The sequence below is a fragment of the Rousettus aegyptiacus genome, unplaced genomic scaffold (genome assembly GCF_014176215.1).
Source record: "Rousettus aegyptiacus isolate mRouAeg1 unplaced genomic scaffold, mRouAeg1.p scaffold_m13_p_5, whole genome shotgun sequence".
In the NCBI taxonomy this organism is placed as follows: Eukaryota; Metazoa; Chordata; class Mammalia; order Chiroptera; family Pteropodidae; genus Rousettus; species Rousettus aegyptiacus.
In genome coordinates this window covers 113,942,626-113,955,164 of record NW_023416308.1, presented here as the reverse complement: position 1 = coordinate 113,955,164, position 12,539 = coordinate 113,942,626, and the positions used below count along the sequence as shown (strand labels likewise).

General features: G+C 50.5%; 1 protein-coding gene across 1 annotated transcript; it reads right to left on the bottom strand.

Annotated features, from left to right (window-relative positions):
* Nucleotides 1-226: 226 nt before the first annotated feature.
* Nucleotides 227-9,715, bottom strand: LOC107504743 (pregnancy-associated glycoprotein). The gene is made up of 9 exons (XM_016134168.2): nt 9,663-9,715; nt 8,431-8,587; nt 7,470-7,587; nt 7,272-7,390; nt 5,907-6,106; nt 3,725-3,841; nt 2,191-2,335; nt 2,002-2,100; nt 227-827 (listed from the first exon to the last, which is right to left on the bottom strand). The coding sequence occupies exons 1-9, from the start codon at nt 9,713-9,715 to the stop codon at nt 681-683; spliced, it is 1,155 nt and encodes a 384-aa protein (XP_015989654.1). The 3' UTR covers nt 227-680.
* Between the last annotated feature and the right edge of the window lie 2,824 nt (nt 9,716-12,539).

Genomic DNA, 12,539 nt, shown 5'->3' with positions numbered 1-12,539 from the left:
TGAAGGAAACTGTCAGTCACCATTTACAGCTCAGCAGAGGCCATGTGACCAAGTGGAGCCAATCATAGTACTCCCCACCTTGGTCATAATGATTGGTCCAGGGCCAGACACATGACCTGAGTTGGACCAATCAGAGCTCTCCATGGTACTCTACTCTTGTCTGAGCTTCTCTCCTTCCCAACCCTTAGCTGTGTTAAGGATGTAAAAACCTGAGACAGACAGCAGCTAAGTCCTTCCCCACATTTAGAGAAACCTGGCAAAGAAGGCGAAGAGAATCAAAGATGAGAAAAGGGAAAGAAGGAGAGAAAGTGAACTGATAGCTTTTGATTTCTTGGGTTCAGTCACTGAGCTTTTTGGACCTGCTCTGGCTCCTGCACCCTGGATCCCCAGTACCCTTCCCATAAATGTTCCTTCTTGATCACGCTGGGGTTAGGCTCCTCTCACTTGTGGTCCAGACTAGATTCTAGAGTCCTGCCTGATTCTGATGCATCTCCCAGACCCAAACAAAGGGAGGTACCCATTTATATTGGAAAAGTGAGATCCTTTATTTTTCACTGAGAATTAGGCTTTGCAGAGCACCAGACACAGTTCGAGCCAGCTCTCCTGCGTGGGAATGCCCCGAATGTGTTTGTGAGGGTGTTCGGAGTGGGCCTGGCTGCTTCCTGGAGCAGTGCCAGCATCTACTTCGCTACTGGAGCCAGGCCGATCCTGTCGTTTGCCCGATCGAAAACGGTGAAATACAGCCTCAGGAAGACATCGCCCAGGATCCAGAGATCTGAATCGACAGCCATGCCTTCAAAGTTGCTGTAGCAGATGTCCAAGTTGTCCTGGAGGAGACAGAAAGAACACACCGGTCAGCCTGAGCCCTCGCCTGCCACTCACTTCAGTATCCAGAGCTGGTGGCATCTCACCTCCATTTCCCTCCTTTCCGATGGGCTAAGTGGCTCTTTCTGCAGCGGCAGAAGTGGGATGCCTGCCCAGAAACCAAAACTGCCCGTAGTTCTCCTCCCACTCTGCTGTCTTTCCTCAGGACCAATGCTCAGGCTGTTCCTCATCTCCCTTACTCATTCTTAATGACTGAGCTCAGCCTCCTCTGGACAGCCTTCCTGGACCCATGCCCGCCCTCCTCAGCCAGTCCAGGATGGATGGGCTGATTTCCCTGGAGGTCCTTGTGTCTTTAGCCTTAAGCGTGCCCATGTGCCCCTTTGTATAGTTCTTTGGGGTCCCCTTTGCGTGGAGCCTGGCGCAGACCTACCTTGATCCAGGCAGGCCTCCTTGAGCCTCCATGAGGCTGGGGACTTAGAATTATTTATCTCCTTCTCTTCCTCAAAGCTTTCTTTGAACCCAGTCAAACCTCCTCTGAACTCCCATGGGAACTGACATTTATTAAGCTGCAACTCTGTGCCAGGTGCTCTGTGATCACTGTGCATCCTTTATTCACATCAACATCGAACCACCCACACAAAGGGAGGGGGTGGTACCCCATTGACGGAGCGGGAATAGGGGCTTAGCAAGGGGAAGTTGCAACTTCGGACGAGGATTATCATCCAAACCAGGACATTTTTGAGATGGGAAGGGAGCCCTGTTAATTACGGTGAGATAACACACTGGGACTGTCCTTGGCCAGCCACACTCGTCCCTATTCCTTTGGCCTAGTTCTGGGCTTGCTATGGCTGATTTCCCGCGTTCATCCATCTCAGTGTGCTGGTTACACGGAAGCTCTCTGAGGTCAGCGGCCCTCAGCATTCTGCTCTCCTTGTGCCTAGTGCCGTGCAAGTGCGGGGCGGTTGCCTTATATTTATGTGAGGATGATGGATGCCTTAGACTGCCATTTGCCATCAAGAGGTTTGTTTAGTGGGTGGTGCTAGCCCCGCCTGGCATGCTCTGCAGCATCTGCAATGGCTGGACTTGGCCTCCAGGGGGCCTCTTCCTCCCGCCTCAGCCCAATGGATCCCGCAAATTCCCAGATTGGAGAACCAGACCCAGGGGTTGGGCCCTCACCTTCTGGATGTAGGCACTGGCTGGTACAGGGTACTTGACGCCACTGATGGTGAAGATGATGTCAGGCAGGGTGTCAACGGAGCTACAGTCGACAACGGACTGTTCAAGAAAGAAGGAGAGAGAAGGTTAGCACAGCTGATCCTTCTGTGTGTGGAGAGCCCCAAAGTGCCCTGTGTCATGACTCCGTACCTCGCCATTGCTGGTGGGCTGGGCGTTGATGATCTTCAGGATTTGGGAAATAAAGTCATTTGGGCCAATCAGCAGTGAGGTCCCAGTATCGACAATGGCCTGGCAGCCACCATTACAAGCAATAATCTTCCTATTCATGGAGATGCTGAGAGACGGGGGAATGAAGAATTACTCTGCAGCCTCCCTGGCTGTCCCCAGAACGGTCCTCTGGCTCATGCCCTCCTCTGTTTCCCTTTTTCTCTGGTCACACTGACCTTCTTTGTCTTCCTTTCAGTTCTTGAATACAGCAAGCTCTTTCATGCCTCAGGGCCTTTGCACTGTCTAGAACCGCCCCATCTCCTTTGTCTGGCTAATTTATCTGATGCTCTAGGTTCCAGCTTAACTGTCACTTTTTCAAGGAAGTCGTCTCCCCAGACTAGATCAGGCTCCTCTCTTGGTCACTCTCGGCATAGTATTCATTTCTAGCATGTATCAAAGTGGCAGTTCAGTATTTGTGTGACTTGATCTTTCACGTGTGGCTGCCCTCCTAGAGGTGAGGTCAGTGAGAGCAAGTGGTACCCTCTGCGCCTCCCTCAGGTGCCTAGCACACAGCATATGCTCAATGGATATTAGTTGAATAAATGAATGAATGAATAAACAAGCGATCGCATGAGGGCTAACTGGAGACGTGTATCAGGCGCCTGACCAGTTATGGAAGCCACACGGTGAAGACGGAGGTTCTTCTGGGCAGCAGGTGCTCAGAGTGGTGGGAAGGGAGCTGTGTGTTGTTTTCCCCGCTTCCGAGCCCCCATCGCAGGCACTGAGGCCTCTGGCCAGGCGATGCCTGAGCTAGCCCAAGGGGCAGGATGTGGGCCTCTAAAGGACATTGAACATTGTTGTCCGATGGGATTACACAGAATCCCATAATGATTGCCACTTTGTTCTCAGGCCACGCCCGAATTCCCAGCTTCCTGATTCTGTCACGTCCCCTGCCCCACTGGTGCCCAGGATGAGGGTGGGGGGACACCCCCTTGCATGATGTGCTTTCAGGTCTCTATAATGAAGACAATGTTTCATCGGTGCTGGGTAGGTTCTCCCACTGGGGACCAGCCCTCCTGGTGTGTCCAGGACTTTCTCTTTTCAAACTGGCAGTCCTGTGTACCGGAGTGACCTGGGATGGTTAGTCACCTTACGATGACCCTGTTCAGACTGGTGGCATTCTCCTTGACCCCCTTTTCACTGCAACGCGCCCCACAGCCTGGCGGGTGCAGCAATCCCACGCCGCACGAGCCTCTTCCCGGAGAGTTTGGTCCCCAGGCCTGTTCCCTCCCATCGTACTCCATGACTTAGGACCGATCCAGCTTCGCTGGTCAGGAAGCCTGGGGCAATTAAGAACCCGTGCTGGTGCGTACGACTGTGTGTGTGTGCGTGTGTCTGCATGTTAGCGTGTGGCTATGTGTGTGTCTGTCCAAGTCTGTGTGTGTCCGTGTATCTGTGGGTGCATTTGTGCTTGTGTGCATGTGCGCGTGTGGTGACGTCACGGGGAGGGGCTTACCTGTCCATGGATATCTGCCAGAAGCCACGTTGAGTCACCGGCACCCACTTGAGGTCCCCCCTGTAGTAGGAGGGGTCCACTCCGCCGAACAGCACCATGCTGCCCTCCTCGTTGTTGCTGGTATGTGGGGGGGGGAGGTGGAAAGAGAGAGCTCGTTGTGAGGGGAGAATGATGGGCGGCTTTCCTCAAGCTCAGTGACGTGCCAGGTACCAAAGGCTGCACTTATCAGTGATCGCTTGTCCACGCATCGCACAGCCCTGTGGAGTGGGCCCTCCTATGGTCTCCATTTTACAGGTGGGGAACTCGAAGCACGGAGGGGTTGAGTACTTGTCCAAGGCCAGTTGGATGGCTAACAATTGGCAAAGCTAAGGTTTGAACTTGGACACTCTGGCGGGGCTCCGAAGACGGCCAGGTCCCCTCCAGCAACCGGAGCACTTGGAGATGCTGTTGGAGGACTCCGTGCCGGAGGGGACTGGCCTCCACCTTGTCTAGCCTGTCATTTTTCAGAAGAGTTGAGGCTGGCGGGAAGCCACGGGCCATGGGCTCAGGCTCACCCAGGGCTGGCTTCACGGGCCTGCTGCCTGTGCTGTCCACAGTGCCGTGCACCTCTGCTGTCCATGTTTTGAAATTCCTAATACTCTTTGAACAAGAGGCCCCAGTTTTTCATTTTGCATTGGCTCCTGCAAATTAGTAGCTGGTCCTGGGCTCATGATAAAATGTTAGTGAGGGAGAAAACATCCCTGCCGACTGCTCTCCTCCCTGCTGCATCGAATCGATCAGCAAATCCCGTTGCCTTTTCCTGCTACGCACACCCTAACTCCTTCCCCTGCTCTGCCTTTTCCACCTCCCTGGACCAAGCTGCAGCCCTCTTTCCGCTAGAGAGGCTACATGGCCTCTTCCCTGGCCTTCCCGCCTCCTCCTCAGCCCGTCATTCTCCAGCACGCACCCAGAGCAAGCTTTCAAAAATGTAGCTCAGATCACATTTTCTACCTGCCTAACCCTCTGCCAGGGGCCTCCACTCTCACCTAGAACAAAACCCTAGGGCGGCCTTTGCCCTTCCTCCTAAGGAAGACTTCAAACTGCCCCCCACCTCCAGCAATCCGGCCACACTGGTTCCTTGCTGCTCCTGGCTCGCCTGCTTGTGCCTTGGGGCCTTTGCACCCACTCCCCGCGTCTGCCCCCACCGTGCTGATGGAGCTTCGCTTCTCTCCCATCGCAAGGTCTCAGTGCAGAGAGGTCTTTGCCCCTACGCATCTAAAACCTCTCTCTCCTCACTGTCCATCCCGCCGCCTGTTTTCCCGCTCTCCCGCCTGTGCCGGGGGGATAAAGAGTATCCGACTAGGAATTATCTTTTCCCTTTGTTTGTTGATTTATTTCTTGTCTGCCTTTTCTCTCCCTCTCGTCTGTTTTTTTTTTTTTTTTTTCTCACATGCACAGAGCGGTCCCCAGCTCAGTAAATATTTGTTGAATGAGTCATGTCCTTTGATTGGGTACAAGTGTCCCAGAGGCTTAGAAAGGTTAAATAACTTTCTTTGGTTCATGCTGTGGAGCCAAGAACATAGGTCCCCCCCCCCCCCCCCGGAGGCCACCGCCTCAGCCATACTCTCTGCCTCCTACGAGGATCTGTGGGGAAAACTTCTGCCTTTGGTGGGAAGACACAGTCTGTTAACGGGGTCCTCCTCTAGTCTGTACTTCACCCCTGCCCCCACGCCCCAGACCCTCAACCTGTCATCTCTCTAGCTCAGTGACTGGACACCTGCTGATGGCTTGACCACCCACCATGGGGGAAAGTTCGATGGGCTGAGTTCAAGTCCTGCTGCTACCAGTACCTAACTGGGGAATTTTGTGCAAAGCTCCTCTCTGAGGTTCAGTTCCCTCATCCGTCAAAGGGAAGAACTGAACTACAGGGGTGGGCAAACTTTTTAAAAGGGCCAGACTGTCACTTTTTTAGGCTTCTCAGGCTGCGTGATCTCTATTGCAACTTCACGGTGCTGCCATTGTAGAGCCAAAGCAGGATGTAGCCAAAGCAGGGCTGTGTGACAATAAAACTTTATTTACAAAAACAGGTGGTGGGCCAGATGCGGCCCGGGGCCACTCTTTGCTGATCCCTGGACTAGACTGTCTCTCAAGAACCTCTGGGCCAAGTAGTCTATAATTTTTCATGCAACCGGAAGCATCTTACCTACTCAAGTAGAAGGCGAAGACGTTCTGAGGAATGAGGCCTTGTTTCCACAGGTTGTCGAAGACAGGGGTGGTCCCTTGGATGGCGATGTTGGGGTAGGCCAGGCCTAGGATGCCGTCAAAGGTCCCATATTCAAAGGACTTGTTGGACTCCTTCTGGCTCAGGCCAAACGCCTGGGACACGTCCACAAGGCTTCCGATCTGTGGGAGAGGAGGTCGTTCTGGTATAAAGGTCTGGGAAGTGGGGCTGGGGCTGGGGCTGGGCGGGGGGTGGAGGTGGGTGGGCAGATGTCACTGGTACCGCAGGGGCCAAGCGAGGCCTGGCTGTGCCCGGGGCTGACCTCACATGGCGGTAACGAGCCAGACCCCTGTGTGCCGCGCTGTGGAGTTTAACCCACACCCTGTTCCTCCTGCTCGCATCATCCTACTCAGTCAAATACGCTTTATTCATTTTTTATAGGCGGGGAAACCGAGACTCAGAGTGGGACCGAGTGGGCTCCCATTTGAGGACCTAACGAGTAGAGAGAAGGGTCGTCTTCTTCTTGGCATTACCATGATCCGGTGACAGACATGGAGCAAATCCGTCACAGTTCATCGTGGATTCCGCATCCCTTCCCCCTCCGCCCCAGGAGGCAGAAGCCACTTATACCATGCGGCTGCCAGGGGCCTTACGCGAAGTCTGCCTGGGAAACACTCTTTTGGATGTGCGTGTGAGTGTGTGTACTCAGTCACTTCGGGGAGGCGGTCTGTAGTTTTTATTAGATTCTTGAAGGTCCCCCAAAGTAAGAACACTTTTATCAGGGCCCTCCAGCATCTGAGGCCTCCTGCTTTCCCTGCCTTGGTGTCGGGAGCCCTCTGCAGCCCCCAGAGGTCCCAGGTCAGTTCTGCCTGGAAAATACCCCATGCCTCCAGGTATGTGACTTGGGGCAAGGCACTCACTCTCTTGACTTCAGTTGCCTCATCTGTATTATGGAAATACTAATAGTGCCCGCCACGCAGGGTTGCTGCAGGATTAAACAAATTATTACAATGAAAACGCCCAGCAGAGCGCCTGGCACAATACGAGAATGTAAAAATGAGCAGTTGTTCCTCATCTGTCTAGGCAAAGTTGGCCTTCAGCTCGTGGTGGGGAAAGGAGCTGCAAACCCACGTCCCCAGGCCCCTCCTGCACGAGGACCTGCTCTCTGGGTTAGCCATTCTGGAGGTTTGTCTCTCAGCAGGGTCACGATCTCCCCAGGGACACAGCCCCACAGCTGCTGGGGGACTTTGGGACACACGGGCGCTCCTCACTGACCCTGCATCTGGTCCCGTGAGCAGAGGTCGCTCCCAGGGCCAGCTGTGCCTCAGCCTCCGGTTCCCACCTTACCTGGACGTTGTCGTAGCCGAGAAACCCGGACATGGCCCCGGAGCCATAGACGAGCCGGATGTGCTGGCGCGTGCTCCGGAAGGTGGAGGACAGCCGGGGGTCGAAGACATTGTGTGTGGCTGCAGACATAGGGGGTGCGTGTCTGTCAGCCCACCAAGGACTGAGGGGGGCCCTGAGGTGGGATTCGGGGTCACTCACTGCAGGCCTTGCTGGAGCAGTAGATGGAGGGTACCCATAAGTCAGCTGAGCCGGTGTCAAAGATGACCCTGAACTCCTGAGGGGGCGTTCCAATGCTGATGTTACCAACGTAGTACAGCTGTGGGGGCAGGGCAGGAGTGGTTAGAGCAGGCCTGATCGCCCTGGCCACCCCCGGTCCCCAGGGTGCCTGCCTCTGTCAGGGTGTCCCATGTTTCCCGAAGTCACTTTCTAAACGTCCACAACTGCTGCTCAGGCCAGTGCCTTCACTTGAAAGGTTTGCCAGTCTCCCCTGAAGCTTTCTAAATTTTCTATCCTTCATGGCCCAGCTTGAGTTCTTCCTCCTCCAGGAAGCTCTCTTAGGTCACCCTAGGCTACTTTCTCTATCCTCAAAACGTGTAATGTGAATACCATACAGGTAGCTCTTTCATTTGACATTTATTTAATCTTTGCCTGTCTCCTCTTGTGGAAGAGACAAGACTTGTTGTTATCAATAACGATAACCATAATGTTAGTGTTTTAAAGCCTTGCACACTGTAGGAGCTCAAGGACTTTTTACTGGTGTGTCACTCTTGGGGCTGCAGCGGCTAAACTTCCTCTGCCTGGGGTATCAAACTTAACTCACAGTTGGCTTCGTTGTCTGATCAGACATGGCTCACCCTTCAAATATAACTCAGTTCAGAAGAAACGGAATCTGTCAGACCAAGTGCCGCGATTCACAGGTGCCCAATGATCTATCATTGGCATAGAAATGGATGTTAACCTGCCACCTGGTCACTGCTGGACCCAGTCCCCACCGACCAAGAGTCGAGGGCGGGAGTGCCTTCTCCTCCGGGGATAGGATCCTTGTTCCCCAGCGTTGCTGCCCGCAGGAGCCCCACCTCCAGATGAACCTCAGCCCTTGGCCAGAACTCTAGGGGGTGTTGTGGGGCACCCCACATCCCCCACCACCAACCACACTTACATCCAGGTAGTTTCTCATGGGTTCATAAGTTGCTTCTGAGTTCGATTGCTTGTAAAACTTATAGAACAGCCTGTAAGGATGCTTCTCCAGGTAATCTTTCAGCAGGTCTTTCCTCCTGAGATTTTCTCGCATGGACTTGATCTTTATCAGAGGGATCCTTTCAGTGGGAAAAGGAAACAAAAAAGAGAGCAATCCACTGCCCCGTGTTTCCGTGTGACCACCACGCCTTGCTTGTTAACGCACTGTGTATTGCCCGAGCATTTTCACGAGCGTCAACTTATTATCAGGTTAGGCCACCCAACGCCATGGAGAGACCATGGCAGGGGACCTGGGTTTGAATGCAGGTTCTGTTGTGATCTTGGCTAAGCCACTGTGACCTTTTGGAGCCTCAGGTTCCCCAACAAGTGGAATGATGATACTCCCCTCCCATGGAATGTTTTGGGTATTTATTAAGTGAGATGATGGATGGAATGCACCTGACACGCAGGAGATCTCGACAATGACGGCCATCACCATCGCCGTTGTCATCTCACTGTCTCTTTCTCAAAGAAGCTTGGGGAGGGAGGGCAAGTAGGAATCACAATCCCCTTTTTACAGGAGAGGAATCCGAAATGCAGGGAGTTTGTGACTTGGCTGGAGTCACACTGCTCGTTAGGCAAAACCAGGCCTAGAAGTAGCCTTTCGGATCTTTCTCCAGGGTTCAAGCAGAAGAGAAGGTGGGAGAGGAAGCTAGGAGATGGGGGATAAATTAGGGAAATTAAGAGGCTAGAGAGACAAAAAAGAATCAATACAGAAAAAAGCACAAAGAGTTTTGCATGTATAGAGACATCCAAAGAGATGGAGAGATGGAAGACAGACATACAGAGATGAAGACACAGAGACAAATACACACGGAAATGGGGAGAGGGCAGGGAGAAGACCTAGAAGCAAGTTTGAGAGAAAAGTTGTCCCTGGATAAGACCACACATGCACAGGTCGTGCCCTGGCCAATTCTGAGAGTACCATTCACATAGCCCACGGGCAACCTGGAGCTGTGCAGCCCCACGGGCCTGTCCCAAACCTCTGGGCCCCACAGTGCACATGGCAAGCTACTCATCAATAAATGGAAACTTGAACGTAAGACAGGGAATCATTGTATTTTTTTTCTTTACCCCTGGATTGTTGAAGAATAAGAGGACAATGAGAAAGAGCCCAGAAAGAAAGCCAATGCTACCTGTAGTCCCCATACTTACGTGACTAAGCATTCTGAGAGGGCCACCAGGCTGAGGACCCCAATCCACTTCATGCTTTCTGCCTGGATTCACGTCCTCAGGAAAGCGAGTTTTGAGCATGCAGAAATGGGCAGAAGCTGCTAGTTATGTATGCTCTGACCTGCCTTCATTTTCCCCCTGAGGGCCGCTGATGGCCCTGATAAGGAATATAAACCTCCTGATAAGATCTTCGCCCCATGAGTGTTCCTGAGGAGAGGACTTAAAAAATTCTCAGAATATCGAGATTTCTATTGTAATCTCTTCCTTAGGGGCTTGGCTGAAAAAAAAGAATAGCCAAACCAAAAAACACAAAACCAAAATCACATGACCTAATGAAGAGTGGGGAGACATTTGCTATCTTGGAGATAAAACACTGCTAATAATGTCATAAAAATAAGTGCTAGTTACCATGCTCGACATTCATGGCCTTCTGCAGTCTTGCTAGTGACCCCCTGAGGTATGCATTGCTGTCCACATTCAGAGAGAAGATTGCTAAGAAGAATAGAGGTCAAATGACAGAATGAAGATGTTGGGGCACTCCGCTGACATGTGAATGGCTTTAGGTGGTGGGGCAGACGGCACAAATCAAGGATGCTTATGATGCCAATCTGCTTCAGAGATCTAGGCTAGAGGACTATTATAATCGTATAATTTTACTACTGGGAGAAATGTGATGCATGAAACCAAAAGATATTCTATTTATCTGACGAACATTTATTGAGGATCCATAGCATGCCAGGGCCTGGGCTGGATGCTGAAAAGTCAAATAAGACGTAGATGGTCCTCGCCTTCAGACAACTTGCAGTCTAGTGCAGGGCTCACGAACTCAAGGCCCAGGAGGCGGGGAAATGAATGGAAGGGCTGGACGGACATCCTGGGAACTGGACAGCACATGGCCCCTCACCACTCGGCTCCGGTCAGCCGTTGCCATGTTAGAAAGTGGGCTGGTTGGCCAAGTTTTCAAAAGACGTCAGGAGTCTGGATACTTATGTGAACTCTGATTTTTAAATGTTAACAACGAATTACATTTTTAAAAATATTGAGCCAAATTTTAAGCAGCTGTGGGCTGGATTCAGCCTGTAGCGGGTTTTATTTCTGGCCCAGAAGTGGGAGTAGAGAAGGGACCGAGGAGGTGTTTAAGTCATGCTGTTTGAACGAATAAGAGACTGCAAACATCCTAACCATTATTTTTCCTTTCGGAGGTATAAAAAGACCCTCAGGCTCAGATAAGCCAACACACTTAGTAGCCTCCCCTTGCCGAGCACCTGATATAATTCCCCAACACCATCCATGGCTTGGAAACGTTTTGTCTGCCAAACCAAACATACAAAGAAATAATTAATTTTCAACTGTCTTATCAATCGAAGAAGACAAAAACTGACCACCCACAGCTTCTGCTCAGCCTGAGACAAACAGGGCCACCAATTAGACTGGTAAATTATTCTAGCTAAAGTAAAGGGACTGGAATTGATGGCTCCTTCTAGGACTCCCAGGGCCTCTGTGTTCCCAGGTGGGATCTGTCCAGGTCCGTCCCTTGCATAGGACAATGGAAGGTTGGCCTGGTCCCCAGTCTTAGGTGGTAGATGGAGTGGGGACTCTTTGTCTTACCCCTCACTGTTGCACATTGTTAAAATTTAGTTTTGGGGGTTCGGCTCCTATGGAGCAGATTTGACAGCATCTAGCAAATGACACATACGTATGTCCTTTAACTCAACAATTCTTCTAGGAATCTATCCTGAAGATATACTGGTTGAATTCAAAAACAGGTATGTATAAGCTATGCACTACAATGTTATTTGCAAAAGCAAAAGATTAGAAACATATCAGAAGTGACCATCGACGGAAGGGTCAGATCAGCTCTAGTGCACCTGTATAACTGGGTGTAATGCAGGTGGAAAGAGGAATGAACGGGAAAGATCTCTAGGATACGTTGTTTAGTTTTTTAAAAAGAGGGGGCAGAACAGTGTTTGCGATTCGCTATTTTCACATACACAGATATACATGCACATATATGTACCTATTTCAATAAGGAACAGTGGATGAAGAAACCAAAAACTGATACAAATTGTAATTTAAGGTGAGGGGCAGGGATAGAAGTACGATTTTTCTTTTTTTACGTTTAACTTTGTAACCATTTGCAAAGATGCTACAGAATCAAAGAATAAACACATAAAAATCGCATCCTTCAAAATTGAGATCAAACTAAAACAAACAGGTCTAATTAGATCAAGTTGGTGACATGGCCACACAGAGCAAATTACAAGTGGATTTCAAATGCAGAATTTTGACTCTTACGTTCACAGTCGGATATTTTCTAAGGGAAAAAAAAACAAACAAAAACCAAAAACGAAACAAATAAAAAAGAAAACACTAAAGAAATCTGAAACTGTAGCCAACGACTTCATCATTGGTGATATTACTACTGTTGATTTGCAAGGACTATGTGTATGTTCTAGGTTAAAGTAAGTGATTGTCCTAATGTTGTTATGAAACAGGCTTTCAGTGGAAAAGAGATGTAAGTATAAAACAAAAAGGTTAAATGAAACCCAACAATCTTAAAACTTGAATTGGAACTATAAGTTTGTACTAATTATTATTATTTTTTTTCTAAAAATATGTATTTCTTAGCTCTGGGCACCGAAAAACATAGAAGCAATGAAAACCTGAGACCAGTGAACAGCCTAAGGCGTGGCTTGTGGCTGCTAAATGTCATTTCCCACCAGAGGATCCAGGAATTTTTGATGAGATGACTGATTCCAGGGCTGGGCCAAGAAATGCGCAAGATGAGCCTGGGGCATCTTAAATGGCCGGATGGTTGGGGCCTGGCAAAAGATTCAGGAATCAATATGAAAAAGCTTC